The sequence below is a fragment of the Herpailurus yagouaroundi genome, unplaced genomic scaffold (assembly GCF_014898765.1).
Source record: "Herpailurus yagouaroundi ecotype Mexico unplaced genomic scaffold, PumYag 28, whole genome shotgun sequence".
Classification (NCBI taxonomy): Eukaryota; Metazoa; Chordata; class Mammalia; order Carnivora; family Felidae; genus Herpailurus; species Herpailurus yagouaroundi.
Genome location: NW_024412376.1, coordinates 109,534,299 through 109,557,850, shown reverse-complemented (window position 1 = coordinate 109,557,850; position 23,552 = coordinate 109,534,299). Strand labels below are relative to the sequence as shown.

General features: G+C 39.5%; 1 protein-coding gene and 2 long non-coding RNA genes across 4 annotated transcripts in view; 2 read left to right on the top strand and 1 right to left on the bottom strand.

Annotated features, from left to right (window-relative positions):
• LOC121034604 (uncharacterized) overlaps window positions 1–2,173 on the top strand; it is a 16,769-nt gene extending 14,596 nt beyond the window's left edge. Inside the window, exon 3 of the long non-coding RNA XR_005792523.1 lies at window positions 2,102–2,173. This is a non-coding gene — a long non-coding RNA (uncharacterized LOC121034604). The remainder of the gene's footprint in view (window positions 1–2,101) is intronic.
• The window catches only part of ADAMTS3 (ADAM metallopeptidase with thrombospondin type 1 motif 3), a 278,234-nt gene that overhangs the window by 243,209 nt on the left and 11,473 nt on the right, over window positions 1–23,552 (bottom strand). For both annotated transcript variants that reach the window (XM_040481522.1, XM_040481533.1), the window contains exon 3: window positions 12,460–12,869. In XM_040481522.1, coding sequence (XP_040337456.1) covers window positions 12,460–12,869 — 410 coding nt within the window. The remainder of the gene's footprint in view (window positions 1–12,459; window positions 12,870–23,552) is intronic.
• Window positions 4,693–22,981, top strand: LOC121034607 (uncharacterized). The gene is made up of 2 exons (XR_005792528.1): window positions 4,693–6,658; window positions 22,317–22,981. It is a non-coding gene; the product is annotated as an uncharacterized LOC121034607 (long non-coding RNA).

The following is a 23,552-nucleotide window of genomic DNA, read 5'->3' as shown; positions in this document are numbered from 1 at the left end:
CACACACACACACACACACACACACACACACACACACACACACAAATAAAAACAAACATTAACAAAAAAGAAATGCAAACTTTTGGACCCCTCCACAGACCTGCTAAATCAGAAGCTGAGGTAGTACCAAGCAATCCATGTCTTAACAAAGCTGTCCAGCAGATGCCGGTGCCCACTGAGGTTTGAGGCCCCTTGGGGAGAATAAGGATTCTCAACTTGAGGTGCATATTCCACATTTGCAACACATGAAGAGCTCTTCCAGGGAAAGACATCAACAGAGCTGGTACCACCTTCCTGTGTTGAAGAAACTTTGTAGGTACTTCCCTAACAGCATATCCAAGGGAGAGTCCCTTTTGCTCTTAATATTTTATAAAAACATAACTATATTTCTCTCGATACACACACACATATACACATGTATATGTAGATGTATGTGTATGTATGTACGTATCTATGAATATACATATTTCTCTTTACACTAGTTATTTCCACATTTTATTGGAAGTCAAGGGAAAACATCTCCCAAAACTATAATAGCTTGGGTTGTGATAGTTGAAGTCTTTGGAGCCTTCAAGAACACAGGACTTAGTCATAATGGATTAAATATAAATTTTAAAAAATAAATAGGAAAAGCATTAGAATAAAGCAACCATATCTCAACATTTGGAAAAGTAACACTTATATATGCAGTTTCTACCCCAGACCATTGTTAACGATAATGGTCAAGTAGGATGCTTTGATTTCTTCCTTGGCCTGGAATGCACTGTCCACAACAAACTTAGTTATAGAGTCATAGAACATCAGTCCTAAAATGAATCTCGGAAGTTCATGGTCAATAATTCCCTAATTTTAGGTCCCTGAGTCTGTAGGAACCAGTGGAGGCAGTAACAAAAATCTGGGAATGACTATCACTGTGTTACAAAGCTGAACAAAATGCTATAGGTTCTAAGAATGACTATCTTTTTATCAGAAAGATCACCGAAGATCACACGGAAAGTAAGTTGTACTTGTTGGCAATTCTGACCAGCCAATTTTGTATGTTTTTATTATTAACACATAGGGAAAATGATTCATTACTTAATAAACAGTTTTCTGGTTTACATACCATTTCAAAACATAAGGTCCAACAGTTGGAAGAAAAAGAATCACCGATCTAATTCAAACCCCTAGTTTTTAAGTACGGGAAGGAGAAACAATGTAGTTCCATATATATAGTCCTAATTTTAAAACATTCTCATAGAGGCGTATGTTTCTAAAATTTTTCCAAGCATAGCACATAAAAAGAGGCCTCCCCCCAAATTTTAGATCAATAGTTCAAGTCTAGGACCAATATGGTTCAGAATCTTACGAGTCTAGGTTTGGTGCCACAGTTGAAGTATAAGGTAACAATGACATGTGGCTGACCAAACAGAGACGGAGATCTTATAGTGACTTAATTATATCTGAATCCACATCATTCTTTCTGGTCTGTTTTCTTGTCCTAGCAGCCAGTTAAGACCATCCTCGGAGACAGGTATGAAAAATAAAGGAGTGTATAAAACCAGGCAGGAAAGCAGAAAATATTGGCACCCTCTAAAGCAAGATCAAGTATCCCACAAGCTTAAAGGAAGTATTAGCCCAAGATTCTAATCACTATGTTAAAAGCATCCTGTTTCACAGATAATGCTAAATGAAACTTTTCCCACTGGGTCTGGGTTGCTAACATTTGCAGAATCTCTCACTAAGTGCTGTTGTTCGTTTTCTCTTGGGCTTCAAGTGCTCAGACCGGGTCCCACTATGTTCATATGACACCCCAGCATCTAATAGCACAGTCTTCTCAACCTATAACAATCTTTCACTTTTAGGGACATCACCAGACAGAAGTAGGCCTTCAAGAAATCTATTACGTTTTAAACTGGAGTTAAAATCAGCTGATCAAAAATTCACCAGGACCCCAAAAGTCTATTTTGATAATGCCACTTACGCTGATGAATTTTCAAAATGAATTTTCTGATAGTTGGAGCTAGAGACCCATCATGCCACCTTTATCTCCATTCCCCTCAACTGCCTCACAGAGTTGTAGAAAATGCATATACTTTGCTGTGTTTTGTTTTGTTTTAAGGAATACTCTGGACTGGAAAAAAAATTGATATTAAGAAAGCATATTGACCACCATCACCTAATAAAACAGATAAGAAATGAACAAGATTGGCAAGGCTCTGAACAACAGTCTTATATCGCCTAATGCCATAGACCTCTTTATCACTATCCTAAAAAATGTATCACTCTGAGGTTCATAATATAAATATTTTCCCAAAACAAAAAGCATGAGAGGAATGTTAAAATTATGACTTATGCCTGGTTAATTCCATTCTAGCCGGAGTATGGGCTATATCACGTGACTAAAGGGAAATTTTCCTGAAGCAGTTTCCTGCATGGTAGGTACACTGAAACAGCTGAGTGGTCATCTGCATAAAACAAAAGTATTACAATAACAATAACAACAGGAAGCCAATCATGGATGCTTACTACATCTTTCTCAACTCTGAAAAACCTAGTAAGTGGAACAAGGTGTCTTTACCTCATATTTCTAAGTAGAACCTAAGAAAGGACTTCCTCTATCTGGCAGAGCTACATATAAGTAAGACGGAGAGTAGTGAGTTTCCCATCCTTAGATGTCTTCAGGAGGGCAAAAGTTAGAGTATCTCTCAAGAGCTGATAATAAAGGAGCCCTGCTTCAGGTGGAGAAGGTGATGTGAACGTTACAGGATTTTCACCAAGGTATTCACTTCAGAGAAGATGGAATTTTCCAGAAATTAGGTCACAGGCTGACTTGGCCACCTGCAGTATTTATTTTGCGAACTAAAACCATTACTAATATTATGAAATCACAAAACATCAAGGACAAATAATTTTAAATTGATTAAAGAAGGAAAAGGACGACAGTAATAATCTTCAATTTCCTAAGCACAAGGCTGTGTGAAAGATGCCCTAACAGTCTTGGAAAAGCCTTGACGTGACGTCCACTTTACTGAAGGAAAGACACCTCCAAAAAGTTAAATCACTTGTGTAAGGTCACAGGCTGGTAGGTGGCGGAACGGGAACTGGAGTTAAGTCTGTCTGATTCTACCCTGACGCCATGCCCACTCTTGCCATGAGCCGTTTCCCTCAACCATTTCACACGTGTTGACATCTGTCACCAATAGTAGTTACATTTTTCCAAACTGAACTGTTTCATAGTATCATAACTCTAAATAGCTTAGCTGGGGTTCCTCTTCATTGGTGTTTATCGATTTCACTACAAAACTCCAAACCGAACACCTTGTAAGCATTTTATAAAAGTAGGCTATAACAATCTAGATAATGCTTTTCAAAACATATCAGGCTATATATAATGTCCTTTTTTTTTTTTTTAACATTACTAACTCTGAAGTTAGACCTCAGTGCACTTATATATCCCTTTTTCTTTAATCAATAAACTAGAATTTTCAGAAATGTATTACAATTATGGAAGATTTGAACTTGTTTATCAAAGGACACACAAACCACACTAAGACTAATGATAATGTGTTGATACATTAGGGTAGTCTGGTATTGCTTAAAAATTAATCAACTCTTTTGAAAATAATTAAAAAAAAACACCAGGTGATCAAAGTCCCTTGTTTTAGAGACAAAGAATTCCCAAAGTCTGACTACCTGAATAAAAAGTACAATAGATTTTCTATCCCAAAATTTTTTGCAATTTCACTGCTGTAGACTAACAACAATAGGTTACAACCTCGTTTTTCAATTGTATTTCTGATTAACACTGTTGTTATTCCAGCAGTGTTAAAAACATACAAGTCAATTCAAGTTGTTCATTTTTGTCAACAACCCACATTGTGAGAGGCACATTTAGGTATCTTGGGGTAATAGAACTGTCATGGGCTTTGTTGCCACTAGACCCACATGCCAATATAGCTCTGCCACCAACTCTACGACCTAACATCAAATTCTGTCACTGGTGTTTAAATCAAAGTATTTTATTAAACACTGATTTTCTCTCCCTTTTCTATGGCTTGCCATAAAGATGTGTGCATATGTGTTTATATGTGTGTGTCTGTGCATATATATATTTCTATATACACACAAACACATATATAGCTACAGAGTACAAATACTATAAATGAATCAAGATGAGATTTAATATCAAATATAATGCATCTATTCAGTTATTTTTGTTTTCTTTTTTGAGACTTAAGTCAAGCTGATCTAATTACTCTTTATGCTCAAATTTTTTACTTTCTTTTTTTTAAAAAAAGTTGTTTATTTATTTATTTTGAGGGGCGGCGCCCCCCCCCCCCCACGAGCAAGGAAGGGAAAGAGCAAGCGGGAGAAAAAGAATCCCAGGCAGGATCCGTTCTGTCAGCAAGGAGCCCGATGTGGGACTCAAACTCACAAATTGTGAGATCATGACCTGAGCCAAAATCAAGAGTCAGAAACTTAACCAACTGAGCCACCCATCACCCCATCAATTTTTTTTTACTATCTTTATAGTAGTGCATTGTAAACAAATACAGTTAAATCTCGGTTTGTGAGCATAATTTGTTCCAGAAACATGCTTGTATTCCAAAGCACTCGCATATCAAAGAGAATTTCAAGAACCATTGGCTCCGTTATGATCATGTAACATTCGGGACCAGGTACTACTCATATTGCAAGATACTGCTCGATCATCAAGTTAAAATTTATTAGAAATGTTTGCTTGCCTTGCAGAACACTTGCAGGACAAGTTACTCACAATCCAAGGTTTTGCTGATACCACTAAAATGACATTAGGAACACTCCTTGGAGAATGAAAAGAAGTAGAGGATATGAACATAGAGTAAATATAATAAGAAAGTGAGGAAAACATTTCAGATGGAAAAAATAATAGTCTTAGCAGGAAGCTTCCTAAATGGCACAATCACTGATCAAACTTGAAAAGTTGAAGAACCTGGACGAAGATCTGAGAAGTCAGATTTTTCAAAGTCAAATTTCATAACCCTCTGGGATAAAATTTAGGGAACAAATTCTAGAAAAAAAGTGACTAAGAAAAAAACCTCCCTAAACTCCACACAAAAAGGCCTCATGACTTCATGACTTTTCTATGAAGAAAAGCAACATAATTAAGGAACGAGAATCTTGCCCACCTTCCATCCTGAATACCCATGCAAACTTGCTAATCTCAATGACAGTCACTGATGTATGCTCCTTTTTCTTTCTCCCTTTTGTATCGTCTGGCCCTGTATTTGGATTACTACTGGCCCTCCTCTGTATTGGTTTTATGTTACAAAGTTCATGAAATCAACTTCCCCTTTTCCCCTTTGTTCTTAGGGCCATCACAGGGGGACCTCCAACAAGACCCCTATGTTCCTCAGAGGCTCCTCCTCCTACCCATCCCGTCCCCACCATCATCAGGGATCACTGTAACATAAATGCTCACCTTTCCAATTCTCTTGTTTCACAAATATTGCTTCCTCCAAGAAGCCTTCTAACATGCTTCCAGGCAGAAATCATTGTTCCACCATCCAAGCTCTCACATTTCATCTGGTCTAGTCTTACAACATATAAAACTTTCTGCCTTGTACTTCGGTTCTGCTTTTGCACATCTTATTTCCAGAGCCCTCGGGAGACAAAGGCTATGCCTGATTTCCCTCACTATTTACCACAGCAATCGGTACAGCACTTTACATACCCCAGTGCTTCAAAATGCTTTAACTTGGGATCAGTATTCCTGGAAGCAAAGATTAAGTCAAAAGAATAACACAGTTTCTTCAAAGTTGAAAACTTTGAGGCTGGATTTAGTTAGCAAGAGCTCTGACCTCAAAACATGATTATGCACAAGGGCATCATATCAACACCAGGATGTCCTTTTGTTCTTGTTTTATGGTGATTTACTAGCAGAAGGTACTTTCAGATGTGGTCAGCACTATTTTCACAGGTTTAAGGCATGTCTTGACTATCTTCAAAAAATCTGTATTAGAGTTTTAATGAAGTCATGGTTGTCAAGACACTGGCAAGAAGAAGCATTACTTCCCAAGCTGACAGCAGAAAGAAAAAGTACCTCTGCTGCTGCTTTTATTTTGTTTGTCCACGTCTGTCCACAGACAGATTTGCAGCAGTATCTTTACATTTTCCCCCGATTTTTTAACTCATCTTTAAATTTTATTTTTTAAAAATTTACTACACCAAAGTGAAAGGCATAAAGTAAAAACAAATCATAATCAAAATGATGTAAAGCAAATAATCAGCACTGAACTGGTGAAATTTATATAGAAAATTGAGATAAAAATGGAGATGAACTACAAAAAGCTATTACAAAGAAATATTTTTTAAATTTAAAAACACTTCTGATGTTTTTTTTTTTTTTCCACTTCCTACTTTATTCCAAGCCCGCGTCCTTGGATATTCTTTGTAGAAGATCAACTAAATCACACAGGAGAAATGGAGCCAAAAAAATCAGGAAAGACTTGACATATGTATGATTTTCGACTTATGCAAATCAGATACAAAATGTGAAAATGATCAAGGACGATGCCAAACCTTGCCTCTTTCCCCCGGATATGCACACTGGCTGCCTATATATCTGAGAAAGGAGGCAGAGTGGGAGATGTACCCAACCATGCACACCTGGCATAAGCGGGGACACACAACTAAGGTAAGTAAGTACTGTCAGCTCCCAAAGGATCACAGCTTAACCAAATCTCAGGAAAGAGGCAATGAGGCCTGTCGGGGTACTGGTTCTCCCAGACTAATTGAACTTGAGAACGTCCATCCATTCTTCATTTTGAAAGGGGCCAGTGTCAGCTGCTGCTTTTGTCCTTCTGTTTCTGGAAATTAGTATGGGGGCTTTGAGCTTTATCTAGTCTTGTATTGCTCAAACAGCCTGGTGTAGGTGACCGGGGATAAAACAAGGTTTCAGTCCTTTTTTCCTGCAACCTTCTCAGGTCTCTGAAATCTGCATGTAAACCATAAACATACAGATCTCCCCCTGTCCCAACAAAAAAAAAAAAAAAAATGACACCTTTCATAGACATGTTCCCAGGGAGGTGACAGGCCTTCAGCCATCAGGTTCTTCTCATAAAAGCAGATGTTCAAATGTCAGCATCTAAAGATCAGCCCTCAAAAACGCTCTTTTCTAAATCCACTATAAATAACTAGAGACTTGTATCTGTTTTTAGTATCAAACATTTGTTTCATTAGATTGAGCTGCATTTACAATCACTGGTCAAATATTCTTAATCCCAGGCACACTGGCTCATAATACATTTTAGATAGACTTTTTAAAAAGTGCATCTGCAGCTAGACTTACTGAAATAGGCCTGGCAAGAACATGTTTTTGAGGGGACCAAATCCCAAAGCAAAAGTCTTAAGGCAGGAAAATCTTTTCTTGTTTAATTTTTTTAATGTTTATTTATTTTTGAGAGAGAGCGAGACAGAGCACGAGCAGAGGAGGGGCAGAGAGAGAAGGAGACACAGAGTCCGAAGCATGCTCCAGGCTCTGAGCTGTCAACACAGAGCCACGAAGCACGAGATCATGACCTGAGCCGAAGTCAGACACTTGACCGACTGAACCACCCAGGAGCCCCATTAAGGCAGGAAAATCTTAAGGCTATTTTCTTAATGGTTTGCAATTGTCCTCAAAGGCTTCATCTGGCCATTCCCCAAGTCTACAAAAGATAAAATGCCATCATTATTAACCAGATGTGACTATCAGATATTTCAGGAAAGGGGTACCATTTGTGGTTTCCAAAGTGTTAACCTCAAGCTTCCAAGACCCTCTGCCCTAAGAGTGAAGATCCCTGTCCGAGATCTCAGGGAGCCTCCAAGTGGTCGGAAGTGAGGAGGAGTCAGGAAGAAGAGACACCAGGAGAGAGTATCTCCCAACTGTGTTTCAACCAGGCCTTTCCTGAGCTTATCCGTTTTACCCATTACTTTCTTAGATAACCCCTAGTGATTTCATTTGAAGGAAGAATTCCAAATGTTCTTCTGAAATGCTGAAAACTTCTGTCCTAGATAGACTCCCTTGATCATAAGCCCAGCCCACAAGGAAATCACTGAGCTGGATAACCCAGGAAAACCATTACCAGTCAGCTCTTCCACTCCCAACTAGTTCCCTCTGATGATAATCCAGGGGAATTAACATAGCAATATTGTTCCAGCAAGTCTAGAGAAATTCAGTTTCCTTATGTTATGAAATACATGAAATAAAGCCTACTAACCAAACAACCCTTTATTTTGGCACATTTATAGACCACAAAATATGATTGTGAGCTGCCACTGCTCACAGGGGAGATTTAATGGTGTTACAGAATAAATGCCAGGGCTCTGTGGAATAAAGAAATCTATTTTCAGCTGAGATTCTCAGCCAGAAGTGTCTTCCCACTAAGAAGTGTGTGAAATTTCAGAAATGTAGAAGCAGAGAGGTAAAGCACGTCAACACCCTCTAGCCAAAGACCACCAGCAGCACATCTGTAGTGGACAAGCTGGGTTTACTACATGTTGCATGGAGGGAGAATGCACACCAGAGGGAACCACGAGCATTTCAGTAAGAGAGCGTTAGAAAGAACCTATTAGCAGGACTCGGGCTTCCGTTGGGTAATTAGGGGGAAGTCTAGAGAAGCGGGGCTTTGTTCTCTATTGAATGCTATCAGAAAGCAGGGGCAATTCAATGACTAAACATCTCAATAGGTCTTACCTATAAGTAGGATAGACTAGAGCAGGAAAAAGCTGTAAATGGTAAAGAATCAGTAGTCACTCATAACTGATCATCTTGCAAAGAACAGGAAAAGGTCACACTAGTCAGGAACAGATATTATTCTTGGCCACACTGGGTAAGAACCAGTGTCAATTCCTTTCTGCAGAAGACTCTGATGCTGATTTCAGAAACCCAGAGAGTAATATATTAGTTACTATGCATATCTATGTCTAGATCGAATTCTAGACATTGGCTTTGGATATGTCACTCAAGGCATTTTTCTGTCCTCTTAAATAACACCTATATTAAAGTACCTTTCCTGTGATCATTTCATATAGTTACCTGGGATAGGTAGACTATACCTTACTATTTCAGTCAAGTATCTGATGTCCAGAGGAGTAAAAACACCTAAGTGTCATTGCTTGCTGTGTAAACTATCTGTGGTGAAGAAACCATTTTCTTTCTCCCAATTGGTCTTGGACTATTTTGTAAAATACAACAAAAATTAATTACTAGAAAAATTAAATGATAAAACGCAAAACACAAGCCCCATTTTTATTTTATTATCAGGCCCAATGCAAATACAATAATTGTCAAATTGGTATAAGAGTTTCTATATATATAGTCTCACTTTTGGTATTTCTCTTTTCACAAGCCTGAGTCTGTAGACACACTTTGAGGACCATTGGTTTTTAAATTAAATTAAAGCATTCTTTACTACAAACTAATTCTGAGAGTGAGGCCCATTTCAAACTCACATAGCATGCCACAGGTTACATAAGAGAAAAGAGATGTAAGGCGTTTCACTCAGAAGGCCTTGCTATAGAGCCCCCAATCTTAGTGAAAAATAAATACCTATGGCTGTTTCTTATAGGCAACAGCTTGAAAGGACACATGTAGAAAATCAGATCACTGGAATGCCATCTAAAATCAACATAACCAAAAGGATTACACTTCTAGTCCAGGTAGAGCTTCAGTAGAGACTTAACTATATACTTGCTGGGCTGGGATTTATCCATTGGTCGATTATAATCAGAGCCTCCCAGGGGTACCTGGGTGGCTCAGTCAGTTAAGCGTCTGACTTTGGCTCAGGTCATGATCTCACAGTTCGTGGGTTCAAGCCCCATGTTGGGCTCTGTGCTGTCAGCTCAGAGCCTGGAACCCGCTTTGGATTCTGTCTCCCTCTCTCTCTTCCCCTCCCCCCCACACACTCTGTCTCTCTCTGAAAATAATAAACTTTAAAAAAAATACTTTTAAAAAGTCAGAGCCTCCCAGGGCAATGGCTTCATAGCCCATCAGGTTAATCCTCAGGCATCTATGTTATCTCAGTATCCCAGCTTCCCTTTCTAAGGTCAAGAAATGTCAAGCTTAAATCCCTTCCTTGCCAGTTAAAGGGGAAAATGGGCTCAGGAATCAGCCAAGTTTATTTACATTCCCTTCAATTAAACTTCCTACTTCATCTCAGCTAAGGGCTTATCCCATCCAATGCAATCCTGCAATTCTTTGAATTTGTCCCCAGCTCAACAAAGTGGTCCTGGTGTTATCCCACCAGTCTGGTGATGTGCTCTCCGTGACCCTGCTCACTGCTCTTCCTGCCCTCATCTTCACTCCTCCTCCTGGCACATGGCTACTCTGAGCTGGAAACTCTAGAAAAGGCCTCATGTCACATACCCACATCGTCAGCACTGCCTTCTCTGCAGGCCAGACCCACCCTTTTCCTGGATCAAGCTGAAGGTCTGAGCCACTTATCTCTGGCTCAAAACTCTGTCCTATCCATAAACTCTCTCCAGAAGATATTTCCCTTAACTACAATTTTTCAAGTTAAACACGACGCTACTCTACATACATATGCCAAATATTTTGACACTTAAATTCTATGGCAAATTTGACGTCTTTGAGCTGTAGGATGGTAACCATTATTCCTTTCACCATTTCACAGTGCCTAGAATAGCACTCAGTCCATTACTGGCTCCCACAAACATTATTTAATTAATTAACTGATGGGTCAAATAATGGAACAAATGAATACTTGCAATGTAGTACAGACACGCACTCAACATCCATGTATACATGTTTACACTGTATCTTAAAAGTGAGAAATTAAAGATTCCTAATAATTAACATTCATTCCTACTCTATATTTTCCTCTTCCTTATAACAATGTGTTATTGCCCCAGATTCTGTCTCTGTGATTAGATCATTTGACTTGTACAGTAAGAAAAATACTGATTTCTCGGTCAGGTTTAAAAATGCTTTCTTTGCCTTTTTACCTTCCTTAAACTGATTTTCAAGCTAATATCCCACATCTCAAATCTTAACTAGGAAAATAAAAAGTACACACTTTTTTATGCTAGAAAACTAAAAAATAACACTGAATTAAGTTTTACACTCAATATATTTTACTTACAAGTATTATAAAACAGTACCTTTTATATAATTTATTTTCTTTTATATCTTAGTAGTACTGAATCAAGCTCTCTCAATGAATTACTTTAAACTTAGTCCTCTAGAAAGTATTTCTTTATTTCCCAGTCAGTGACTTCATAATTCCCATCTATTCAACCTTTGTGTAGAATGAGAAGAATTTGAGAGATTCCTTATGCCTTCAGACCCCAGAATACCACCTAGCACCAAATGTGAGCATATATATATATAGATCCTAACCTAATGGAATCCAACTTGAAAACATGGACCTGTTCTATTCAGTTTTCTGTGTGGGCTTTTAAAAGCCTACAGAACATCAGGAGGCAGTACAAGACTGTAGAAAAAAAGCCTAAAACAATGACCTGACTAGCATTTGATAAAACATATGTATCATAACTCCTCTGGGTTGGGCCTATGCATAGAACAAACAACAATAGCAAAAAATTAATGGTATTGTTGCAAGACCAGCCAAGGTAGAATAATCACAAGCAGGAACATAAGGAATATTTTGAGAACTCCCAGAAGAGTGACAAAACAAAGGGAATAGCTCTGAACTCCCAAGAAACAGCAGCCTGGCCACCATAGATAGAAAAATGGTTGCTTTTTTGAACAAAGACTTGGAGTCAACTGTGGATGGAAGAGGCATAAACACTGACACACTTTTCAAATGGCATCTGGAGATACAAAACAAATAAAAATATTTCACATCTGTGGGGTATGTAAAGAAGGGTCAGTTACTACTGGCCTCAACAACAAAACTGAAGGGTAATATATGGGTATTTTAGTTGAAAATAAAGAAAAAACTGATTCAAAGCCGCAATGCAGAAAGAACTACATCTCATGTTTGTAAAGTAATGCTATTTGAACAAATTCTGACAAAGTATCTGCTCATTTCCCATTTTAGCATTCTGTGGGGAAGTGAAAGAATGCATTCAAAATACTTTCTTTAAGAAGATATCCAAAGTTTCCACATAAGAAGTGAAATACTATCATTTTGGAGGAATCTACATTTCTTTAGAAAATTTTCATAATGCTTTGAAAGAAATAAGGAAATAAAATTCCCAAAAGTAACACAAGTGAAAATATAAGCAAAAAAAAAAAAAAAAAAAAACCATAAAAACAGGTTATCTTTTGTTTCTTGGAATAATGTTGTCTTCATGTCAAAATTAAGCCAACGTACACATCTTTGACAGTAAGATGCTTTCTAATGCTTCTTCCTGAACTTAAAATATAACAATAAGACTTCCTTTCTACCTCTACCTACTAAGCCACCCTGAAACCATGCTGCACTCCCTAACACCTGCAAACACACACGCACAAAAGGGAATAAGTCTTACCAGACCATCACAGTTGCTAATGGCAACAGAGGTTCCTGGAATGTCCATGATGTCACCAACATAAGCACAGTTAGTCTGCAAAGGCTCTGTTTTCCAGATTCTTTCTGAAGAATTTCCTGCTTGATGATCATTATTGGGGTTGGTTATATTCCCAGGCACCAGAGAGGTCTCATGCCATTCCACAACAGCCCCAGGAGCTACCAGCTGAGTGTTGCGCTTTAGTCGCAGATGAAAGTCTCTTCCAAATGCTGTGATGTTAAAGAACAATTGCTCAGAGTTGGAAGACACGTCCCTCGTTGACCTCTTTTTGTGATTTGCAGAAAGAATATGGGAGAGATAGTGTCCTTCAAAATCTGTGCTGACTGGAGTCACCAGCTCATACTCTCTCTGTCTCTTTAATTTTGGTAAATCTGTAGGGTGAAAAATAGAATTGTAGAAGCCTGTGCAACAAGAGAACACAGGAGGACAAAACATAGGCATAAAGTGCCCACCTCACAAGACTGTACCTCAACTTGCAAAATATATATGTTCCCGAACCATCTCCTAAGTATGAAATTTTGGGAACTTAAATCATTTCTCAAATATATTTCTGTAACTCTGTGTTCAATGAATCATTTTATTTTAAAAAATGTATTACAATGTGAATATTCATATCACATTACATGTTTGAGGATATAATAAGTTTCCATAAACTATATCTGGCTTGCTTATAATCAAGACATGCTCCCAATTAATTTATTACAGGCACAACTGACACCTGCTACAAATGTTTAACAAACTTGTTATTAAATGTAGAGGAAATTTTTTGATTGTTTTATTTTTTCCCTTTAAGACTCCTAGAAGTATTACTGATTAAAATAGCAACCTTATGTTGCATTTACCATAGGCCTATACTTTATACACTGTAGTTTATGGTGCTGTCGTTTACACATATTTTTTCCATCATAACAACCCTAACAATCACACTTCACAGGTGAGGAAACTGAGATTCAGGAAGTATGTGTCCAAGGTCAAGCAACTGTGAAGCACAGATATGAATCCAAGTTATATCCAAAGCCCATACACTCATTCTGCTACATTTGAGTTGTGCTCCATAAATCACAGAACATTTTTAGAAAATGAGAAGAATGGGTAAAAAAAGTAGAAATCATAATCTATAAATTGAATACGGAGATGCGGGTTAGTTAAGAGCAAATGGCATTGTCATTTTGCACCATATTCCTTATGTGGGACAGATACTTGTTTTTTGTTTTTGTTTTTGTTTTTTAATTTTTTTAACGCTTATTTATTTTTGAGAGAAAGAGAGAGAGACAGAGCACTAGCGGGGGAGGGATAGAGTGAGAGGGAGACTCAGAATCCAAAGCAAGATCCAGGCTCTGAGCTGTCAGCATACAGCCTGATGCGGGGCTTGAATTCACGAACTGTGAGATCATGACCTGAGCTGAAGTCGGAGGTTTAACTGACTGAGCCACCCAGGTGCTCCAATACTCATTTTAATATGGATGTGTATTTGGGGCCTACCTTACTTACAGCATAAGTGACCACCTACATATTAAGCTTAATTTCACAATTAATTGTCCTAGTTTAGCCAAATGTGTTATGTCTGCTAAAATGAAAACATCCTTGAGAAAGATAGCACACTGAATAAACCACTTATCCCTTACTAGAAATGATTCTGAAGCAAAAGACCATGGATACTGGAAGAGAAAATGAGGAGGACAAAGATTTTCGAGAAAAGAAGGCAAGCAAAATCAGATAACAGAAGTTAAAAAGCTCCCCACCTTCATGATTCTAGCCTAAGACCAGTCTTGCAGTGTGTAAAAGTACCCTGAAAAAAATGGTATGATCCACAAATACTTCTCTCCTAGAGGAATTGCGTGTATGTCATCCAATAAATGAAAGTGTAATGCCTCATAACTGAACCTACAACCTATGATCTGAAAGTATCCTTACAGAATATTTTCATTGTTTTCCTGCATTTGAAATACTTCAAACAATGTATAAAATACCAGAAGACAAATGAAGGTATTTTGCAACTTGGAAATTCTTTGAGTGCATGTTTGTTATCATTATGCCATTTATAGTGACCAATGTATTTAAACAAAATATCCTTCTTTATCAAGTGCACAGATCAAATGACCCTGCTGTAAATATTTACTAGGCAGAGGAGTGAGGACTGTCATATCACAGAGTAAAGTGAAGGCCGACTCCAATACTGGCAGCGACAGCACACGATCCCTGTTTCGTAGGCTCTATCACAGCCGAAGACTTGCACGAGGCATCAGCGTAAGCACAGACCCAAAGATGTGGCCTCTCTTACAGCCAAATCCATGGGGAATACTTTTGTCACTTCTGGTTTATAGAAAGAACTCTAAATTTTATGGAATAGACTCAAGCATCACAGGAGCAGAGTGATGGAGGGGACAGTTTCCACAGTAAGCGATGAATCAGGCTCTTGGATGGGGACTGACAAAGCCTGTCCCAAATTTAAGTTTCAATTCCTTAAGGACGAGAAACTTCCCCATTCAGCTTGCTAATTCCAATGTCATCTAATACAAGATTTTGTACATGCCAGGGTCTCCTGTCGGTAGGATCTGTTTAACATGTATTAAGTTAGTGATGCAGGTCACCAGAGAGCCTTTGCTTTGTCTGTGCTGCGACACTCCAACTCACAAGACAAACTACCCAAGGCCCAGGGGTGTCTGGCTGCACAAGTAATCCCAGTTATAACTCGTTCTCTAACCATGTGTTTACTCTTTCAAGGGAAGGAGATTTCCCATCTCCACTGAAGGGAATTCACACAACCAAAGTCTAGACAATATACTGATGCCTGGATTAAGTGACCGGACCACTAGAAAATTTAGGGAGAATTCAAGGAGACTCCTCCACACCCACGAGGACACACAGAGCCGCAGGCTTACGGCAAACCATGCATCCCAGACTCTCTGGGACAGTTCCATTTTTCCAGTGTCAGACAGTATGCTCTGCATTTTTATTCAAAATAAAGACGGCCTATTTCTTTAGAGCCTTGTCTTCTCTGATGCTAAGTGACAAATCATTCCAAACATGCATACATAAGACACACTGCTGAAATTAAACCTGCCATGGGTAATCCTCCAGTTGGGAAGTAAGGTAACCAAGGGAAAAGATGCACTCAGTAAACCCTCAGGCCACCATCCCCCTGGACAGTAGCTGGCAGAACTGACAAAGGAGCTACCAGGCTACCTGCCTTCATTGGCAGGATAAATACTGGGCACTGAGCTTTATGCTCAAGACTCTCCCATCCCTCATTCTCACAACAATCACAGTAGGTAGATGTTATTATCCCTGGGTTACAAATGAGAAAGCAAGCCCGGAAGGCTTGACACGTAGCAAGCAAGAAGCCGAAGGAAAATTTCAATTATGATCATTCTGACTGAAGACCATGCTCCTGTGCTCTTACTCACTTCAGAATAGATGGAACATCTTGCTGCTGATTTCTAATTTAAGATCTGACTTATAAAGGAAACCCACCACACGAATGACAACGTCTTGTCTACTCGCAGCCAGCCAACCAATTTTTCCTCCAGCGTAGCTTCAAACATTTCTGTAAAAGGCTCTCAAATCCTCCGTCTTTGGGAGAAAAAAGGGGGCGGGGGGTGAGGAAAGCTCAGAGCTATCAAAAGTATTTTAATCTCAGATTATAATTACACAAGCAAATTAAATTACATCCAGTGTCAATTTACTATAATTAGAAATGACACACTTCATAGGTCCAAATACTTCCACAAAGCAGCACAGCCTATGGTTAAGGAAGGAACCACACTGTCGGGAAGCAAGTTAAGTCAAAACAAAGAACTTTGCTTTCTCTTAGGCTCAGGGTCCTCAGGTGTTTGTTACCTGGAGGCTAGTAATAGTTCCAACTTCACAGACTTAGAAAGAGGTTTAAATGAGATTATGCGATTATGCAGAAGATGCAATACATATTAGCTACTGTTAAATGTAAGTCGGCTAAGCATTAAAATATTGCCCATGTGCAATTTTAAAATGTGAAACTATACAACTGTCAGCAGAGATGGCTAAGGGCCACAGCAATAGGTATGTAAAGGTTTTCGTGGGCCATAAATTCTACAAGCACAAATGGGCAGAGCCACTATAAAGCCACACTGTGGTCACTAGGTACCCAAGCAGCACTCAGATGCAGTGAACCTTCCCCAACCACCTGGTGTCTAACACACATGGTCCACCTCCCTCCAGGTGCTGTGGATGAGCTGTCTGTGATCTTACCCAGGAGCAAATCCTCCAGTTGTGCACCATATCCTAGTCCCTCTGGCCTTTGCAAAAACAATTTCTGCAACTGTCCTCTCTTCTTTCCTCATCAGTTTCCCCACTTCACTAGATCATTCCCACCATCAAACTAGTAAGCTGCTATCCTATCTCCCATCTTTAATAAAAACCCTCTTGACGCCACAGTCCTCTCTAGCTGATACCCCATCACTTCACTACCCTTCATAGCAAAACACTTGAAATGACTGACTACAACAGATGTCTCCAAGTCCTGTCTTCCCATTCCTGCTCTTCCTTAAGCCTGACCCAATTAGGCTCTAGAGGTCACTAGCGACCCCATCTTGCTGAAACCAATGGCCAAGACTCTATCTCCTTACTTGCCGTATCAGCAGATTCTGACCCAGCTCATCTCTCTTTCCTTCTTGAAGTATGTTCTTTCTTTAGCTTCCAGGACATCTTCTGGCTCTCCTCTTTCCTCAGTGGTCTCCCCTCCATCCTCCATGACTGGCTTAACACCACAGTGCTGCAGGACCTGGTCCATGGATCCTCTCTTCTGCATCTACCCTCCCGTGCATGGTGAATTCATCCCATCCCATGGGTTTGAGGGTGCCTTCACAATCCTTCATCTCCAGCTCCGGCTTCATCCATGGGCCCCTCTGTTGTCAACTCCATTGCCTATGGATCCTCTCCATGTAGACATTCCCTAAGCATCTCAACTTAATATTTCCAAAAGTAAACTTCCTATGTCTCTCCTCCCAAATCAATAATTGGCAACTCTATCCTCCCAGCTACTCAGAACAAAAACTTGACTAAACTATCCTTAGCTCTTATCACCTCACAAAACAAATCTTTCAACAAATTCTAATGACTCAGCCTTCAAGATATCTCCAAACACTGACCATAGCTCACCACCACCCCTGCTACCACCCCAGTCCAAGCCAGTGGTCTCAGTTCTGAATGTGCCGCATACCTGTTCTCCTTGCTTCCACTCCTCCTCCCCTTTATAAATTATCCTCAAAATAGAGCTAGAGTCATTGAAGTGGCAAGACAAGGCACTCTTCTCAAAATCCAGCCCAAAGTAAAATGGGTTTTACTCTGTCCCACAGCCTGACACTGAGAATTCTCACATCTCAAGGTTACTCACTGTGCTTACTTTCCCCTGGGATCTCCTCCCGAGGTGACCTGAATGACTCACCTGTCCGTTCCTTCAGGTTTTTGCTTTAATGTGGCCCTCTCAGTAAGGTGTGTCCTGTCTATCCCCTTAGCCATTTTACTTTTCTTCACAAAACTTGTCAGTATCTGACATCCTATACTTGTTTTCATGTTTACTTATTCATTGTTTCTCCCACTAACATATAAGCTTCAGGAGGGTACAGATTTTTACCTGTTCTCTTTACTATTGCTCTCCAGTGCCTAAAACAGAGCCTGAGGTCACTCAATAAATACCTGTGAATGAATGAATGAGAGCCAAGTTTGAGCCTGAGGGTGTACCTAAAATTAGAATGTACCATCTTTCATCTTTTCCCCAAATAGTAATTTACCACCAAGCAAAGACAGCCAACTACACAAGTTGTCATATACTTCTGTAGCCAGAATTTTGCTTGCACACGTTGTATCTATTTCTCACAACTCTTGCTGACCAGTAAATCAAACATTTCATAGTATCTAGGTCTTATATTTAACCTACTAAGGACCAAAAAGTAGATCTAACCATTAAAACCGACCTCCTGGAGTGCAGACACAGAGACCTTCAGACTTAGAAGCAAGCAGCAGGAAATCAGTCCTACTCTGCAATCCCTTTAGATATTCACAGAATATCTCTTCAGGTCAAAAAAAAAAGGAAAAAAAAATAAAGACCTTGAAAATCATCTCATCTTTGCCTCTTTCTTACAATAAAGGCATCTCAAGTAGATTGATTTTTTTTTTTTTAAGTTAGAGGTGGAATGCCTTTAACCTGCTCCTGTTCTCTGTGAAGAGAGATCATTCTCTGACTCTTCTGGGCCTCTCCATCCCTTGCCTCACCCTTCTCCCCACCCACGCCCCTACCCCACCCCCTCACCCCAACTCCCCCACCCCACTTCCTGCCTCATGAAGAAGAGTGATGTATATGATTGATAGGTCTCGGAAAATAAGAAGTTTGCAAAGCTCAGAGACTCCCTCCTCGTTCTTCTTCTGGGTAAGGATCCTGACAGGAGACACATTGTCTTCCACCTCAGCAGGGGTGAGCCCTACCCTAGCCCAGGGGGTCTGACACACCCCACCCAGGGAGCACACTTCCTATCAAAGTGAGAGCCCCCTGTTCCCCCAGCCTTATTTGCAAAAGATATTTTTACTATATCTTTGTATTTGCTATTTCTAACCTGTTCCCTCAAGCCAGTAAGAGGGGTATGTTTACATTCGGGATCTCCTCAGAAACTCTAACTACCTTTAAGAAAAAGTGTTGTCACGTCTTCACTGGATGACTAATCGTAACACTAACAATTCTTCTTGTCAGAAAATTAATTCTCTAAATTCCTCATTTGAGAGTTTAACCTGATGCCTTCTTCCTCTTTGTGCTGAATGAAAAAGACACATTCTGGGGTGTGTATGCGTGTGTGTGTGTGTGCGTGTGTGTGTGTGTGTGTGTGTGTGTGTGTGTGTGTGTGATAGTTGTATAGTCTGTACACACGTGCAAATATTAAACATAACTTACAAAGTATTTGAGGAGGCAATCTGTGTTTCATATGCCTGAAGACCTTTTAACTGATCAGACTTTCTATTTTAATGTCAACCACATTAGAATTTTCTAATCGTTTCAAAATTTTTATCATTTCTGAGACTTTGGACACTTTTAACACGTGTCTGTGTTTCAGCCAAGTATTTGCACATAATGGGCAAATAGTAAATATAGGTTAAAAAAAAAAAGAGGCACTTCCCTCAAACTGAAACTTAAACATATCAGTTCTCTGTCTAGAATAATGTGTTGTCCCCTCTCTGCACCCCTAAAATATCTAAGCCAAATTTCTCATTTTCACCTAAATACTCAGCTTGCCTTCCTGATGTCACTGTTTCTGTTCATGATGTGCTGAGTCTCGGAAACCCCTAGGCTAGAACACTGACTTTATTTCAACTCCCCCCCTACCTCCAGCCCCATTTAATATCATTCTAGTCCTCATGATTTCTTCTTAGAAATTGCTCTCAAACTAATCCCATCTCTTCCAATCACTTTAAGTCCTCCTTGCTATACACTGCAAACCAACAAGGTACCATATCCAAAGTCCCGGACATAATTTCTCACTACCAAATATTATATCAATTGTACCAAAATACTGTCTCAATTACTGCCAGGAAAACTATTTTAAAGCCCCACATTTAAAAAGCTTAAATTCTACTACTTACTACCTTTGTGATTTTGGTCACTTAAGACTTTCATGTCAGTGCTCATCTGTAAAATGAGGATAACAGCATCCCATTCATAGATTCATCAAAATTAAATGGCCTAGGGGCGCCTAGGGTGGCTCAATGGGTTAAGAGGCTGACTTCAACTCAGGTGATGATCTCATGGGTCCTGAATTCAAGCCCCCGTCAGGCTTTGGTGCTGACAAAGAGCCTGGAGCCTGCTTCAGATTCTGTGTCTCCCTCTCTCTGCCCCTCCCCTGCTTGTGTTCTGTCTCTATCAAAAATAAATAAACATTTAAAAAAATTGTTTTTCAGGGGCGCCTGGGTGGCGCAGTCGGTTAAGCGTCCGACTTCAGCCAGGTCACAATCTCGCGGTCCGTGAGTTCGAGCCCCGCGTCGGGCTCTGGGCTGATGGCTCAGAGCCTGGAGCCTGTTTCCGATTCTGTGTCTCCCTCTCTCTCTGCCCCTCCCCCGTTCATGCTCTGTCTCTCTCTGTCCCAAAAATAAATAAACGTTGAAAAAAAAAAATAAATAAATAAATAAATAAATAAAAAATAAAAAAATTGTTTTTCAATTAAATGGCCTAATCCAGACTGGCTCAGTCAACATTAGGTATTAATATTGCTATGTTGTTCTCTCTCAATAGTTTCAATGCCCATCATTACATCAGGATAAAACAGATTCAGAAAATTGATGGCTTTTTTCCATATTAGACATGAAAATTGCCGTAAAGACCTCTACTAATGAAATCCTCTCACTTCACAAAATAAGAAGCTGAAACTTGAAGACGGGGTAACAGAACCCAAATCAAAACTGAAGTGTCATTGAAGGCCCTCCGCGCTCTGTCCCTAACTTCTTTGCAATATCATCTCCCGTATTAGCCTATTGAAATATTCTAATGAGCTCACTATACCCCAACTTAATCATGCCTGCCTTTAAAGTCCTACTCAACTGTTGGCCCCCAGGGAAAGGACTGCGGCTTTCTATCTATACAAATCCAACCTGGCCCACAGGGCCTATCTCAAGGCCCATCTCTCCCAGGAAACCTTCCCTGCTATCTTGTCCAGAGTACAGACTGACGGTCTAAGTGTCTTAGATCTCATTGTCATGCTTTGTCTGGATAAAAGTTACAAAAATCTCTATGGGTGAAAAGTTATATGCTTATGTCATGTCCTTTCAGAGATTTTAAGTTCCCTGGGGCACAGGTGTGGCATCTTAACTATGCTTAAATGTCCCCAGCATACAACAGTCTTTGGAGGAAAAAAAAAAAAAAAAATCAATGGCTATTTTTGGGAAGGTAGATTGAGAGGGAGTGCTTTCACTGTATGCCATTGTGCCTGTGATCTGGGATCATCTTAACACCTTCATGTATTCAGTCACAGAAGCTCACAACTGAGGACAGGCAGCTTGGTATCTGTCTATGTGTTGTGGAATGATACCCAAACATCTCCTAGAGATTACTAAAGGCCCCTAGCACATTTCAAAGACCACACTATAGAACAGTAAGAGAACAAAAGCATTCAGTAGCACAATCAACATTACAAACCCTCAAGTGACTACAGTACAAAGCTCGCCCATATCACAGCAATCTTTAGCTAATCTAATTAAGCCCAAGCTACAACTGGTACACAAAATATTGGAGTACTTGTGGTTGATGCAATGTGGTTTGAGTTCCCAAGCAAGGAAGGGAGCAGGGAGGGTATGATGGTTGAGTACTAAAGGTCTGGAGTCGGAAAGCACTGTGTTTGAATTCTCATTTCAAGCTGATGCACATTTTGCCATCTGCAAGCAAATTATGAAAATTAAGGCTGACAGGTTGTCAAATGAGAGTAATAACTGGGCTCAAATAAGGTGGTAAGGCACATAAAAGGCTTATACCAGCTATTAAGATTTTAATAGATGAAAAATTAACTGATGTTATTATCACTGTGACCATCACCATCTAGCTAGAGCTATGGAAGTTGGAAGTGAACTGAACATTCTTTCCACCTGCCAGTACCCCTCAGGCCTCACCCACCTCTATTCCCGCCCCAGTCTGGTGTTTCTGATACGGTTAGAAGTAATCTCCAAGCTCCATGTCAACCCAGGGCCTGAAGTTCAGGCAAGCTGTAAGAACCCATACTCTATTACCCTACCCAGATGCTGAGATTCTCTCCCAAGAACTGGTTGATTACTATAAAGAGACAGTTCACACAGGCAATTTCCTTTTTCAGGTATAAACTTTCAGTATGCAACAATCTGGCCAAAAGAATGAAATCGAATAAGCATTTTCAAGATCTGCTAAAGAAGCAGCTCCAACAACAACATTTCCAAATCCTGAGCTGCAGGTAGGAGAATGACTTTCATCAGAAATGACAGGAGCCAGCTGCTCCAGAAAAGATGTGAGCAGGGTGATGAGTGTACGTTAAAGAGGGCACCACACACTGAAGGGCTTCCCAACTGCTGTAAACACAAACAGAGAAGGGGACCCATCTTCATTCAAAGGCAACATGTGACACATGCTAAACTTCTGAACACAGCCAAATTCTTTTCCTCACTTCATCTCCTCTAGGCTCTTATCACCGCAAGCCAGAGAAACTCTTTGAAGTCTTTTATTTTTGTTGCAAACCTACTTTCACAGTCAAACATTTTTCATCAAGCTATTGGAGGGGAGAAAAAAAAAAAGCTTGCTTTTTTTTTTTTTACTCATTAAGAAAGAACAAATAGTTGTGAACTTAAAAATTCTCCTCATTTTTTAAAAAATCTGGCTTTTTCATAAATATTTGTTGCAATTGCACAATGTTTATGCTCAAGAGAGTCACTTAGGAAAGAACAGCACATTCTTTGGTGTTCCAGAACATGACACCAGGTAAGAGAAGATCTTTGAAGAAAAAAAAAAAAAAGTGAAAAAAAATGTTTTAAAGAAAAATGTCCAAGTATTTTCTTTGTTTGCTACATGTTAAAAGGATCAAATAATCAATAACAGAATAACAAATAGAGGAGTCTTTTGGTTTTTGTGTTTTTTTTAATGTGAGGCCCCAATGCCAAAATGTTAACATTCTGATCTTAGCTTTAAAGAAGGACGTCTACCGGTTATATTTATCATCACTGGAAGTTTCACAGACTCAAGAGCTGTATTAGACATTCTATACATTAATATTTCTCATACGTCTCACAATTTTTTGATAGATAATACCTTGAAAGACTAATATTAAGCCTAGAATTTAAAGCCAGGAAAATGAGCATTTGTCCCCAGGGCCAAAAGCTTAGGAAAATATGACAGATAAGAAACATGAATAGCATTTTAAAGGTTTTCCCTGAAGCTTCCTTGTGGTGATTATATTTTCCAAATCTAAAGTCGTCTGGCTCACAGTATGACAAAGGTATGAGAAACTGGGACAGTCCACTGGGCCACTCTAGTAGCTTCCTATTGCTGTTGTAACAAACTGCCACAAACTCGGCCACTTGAA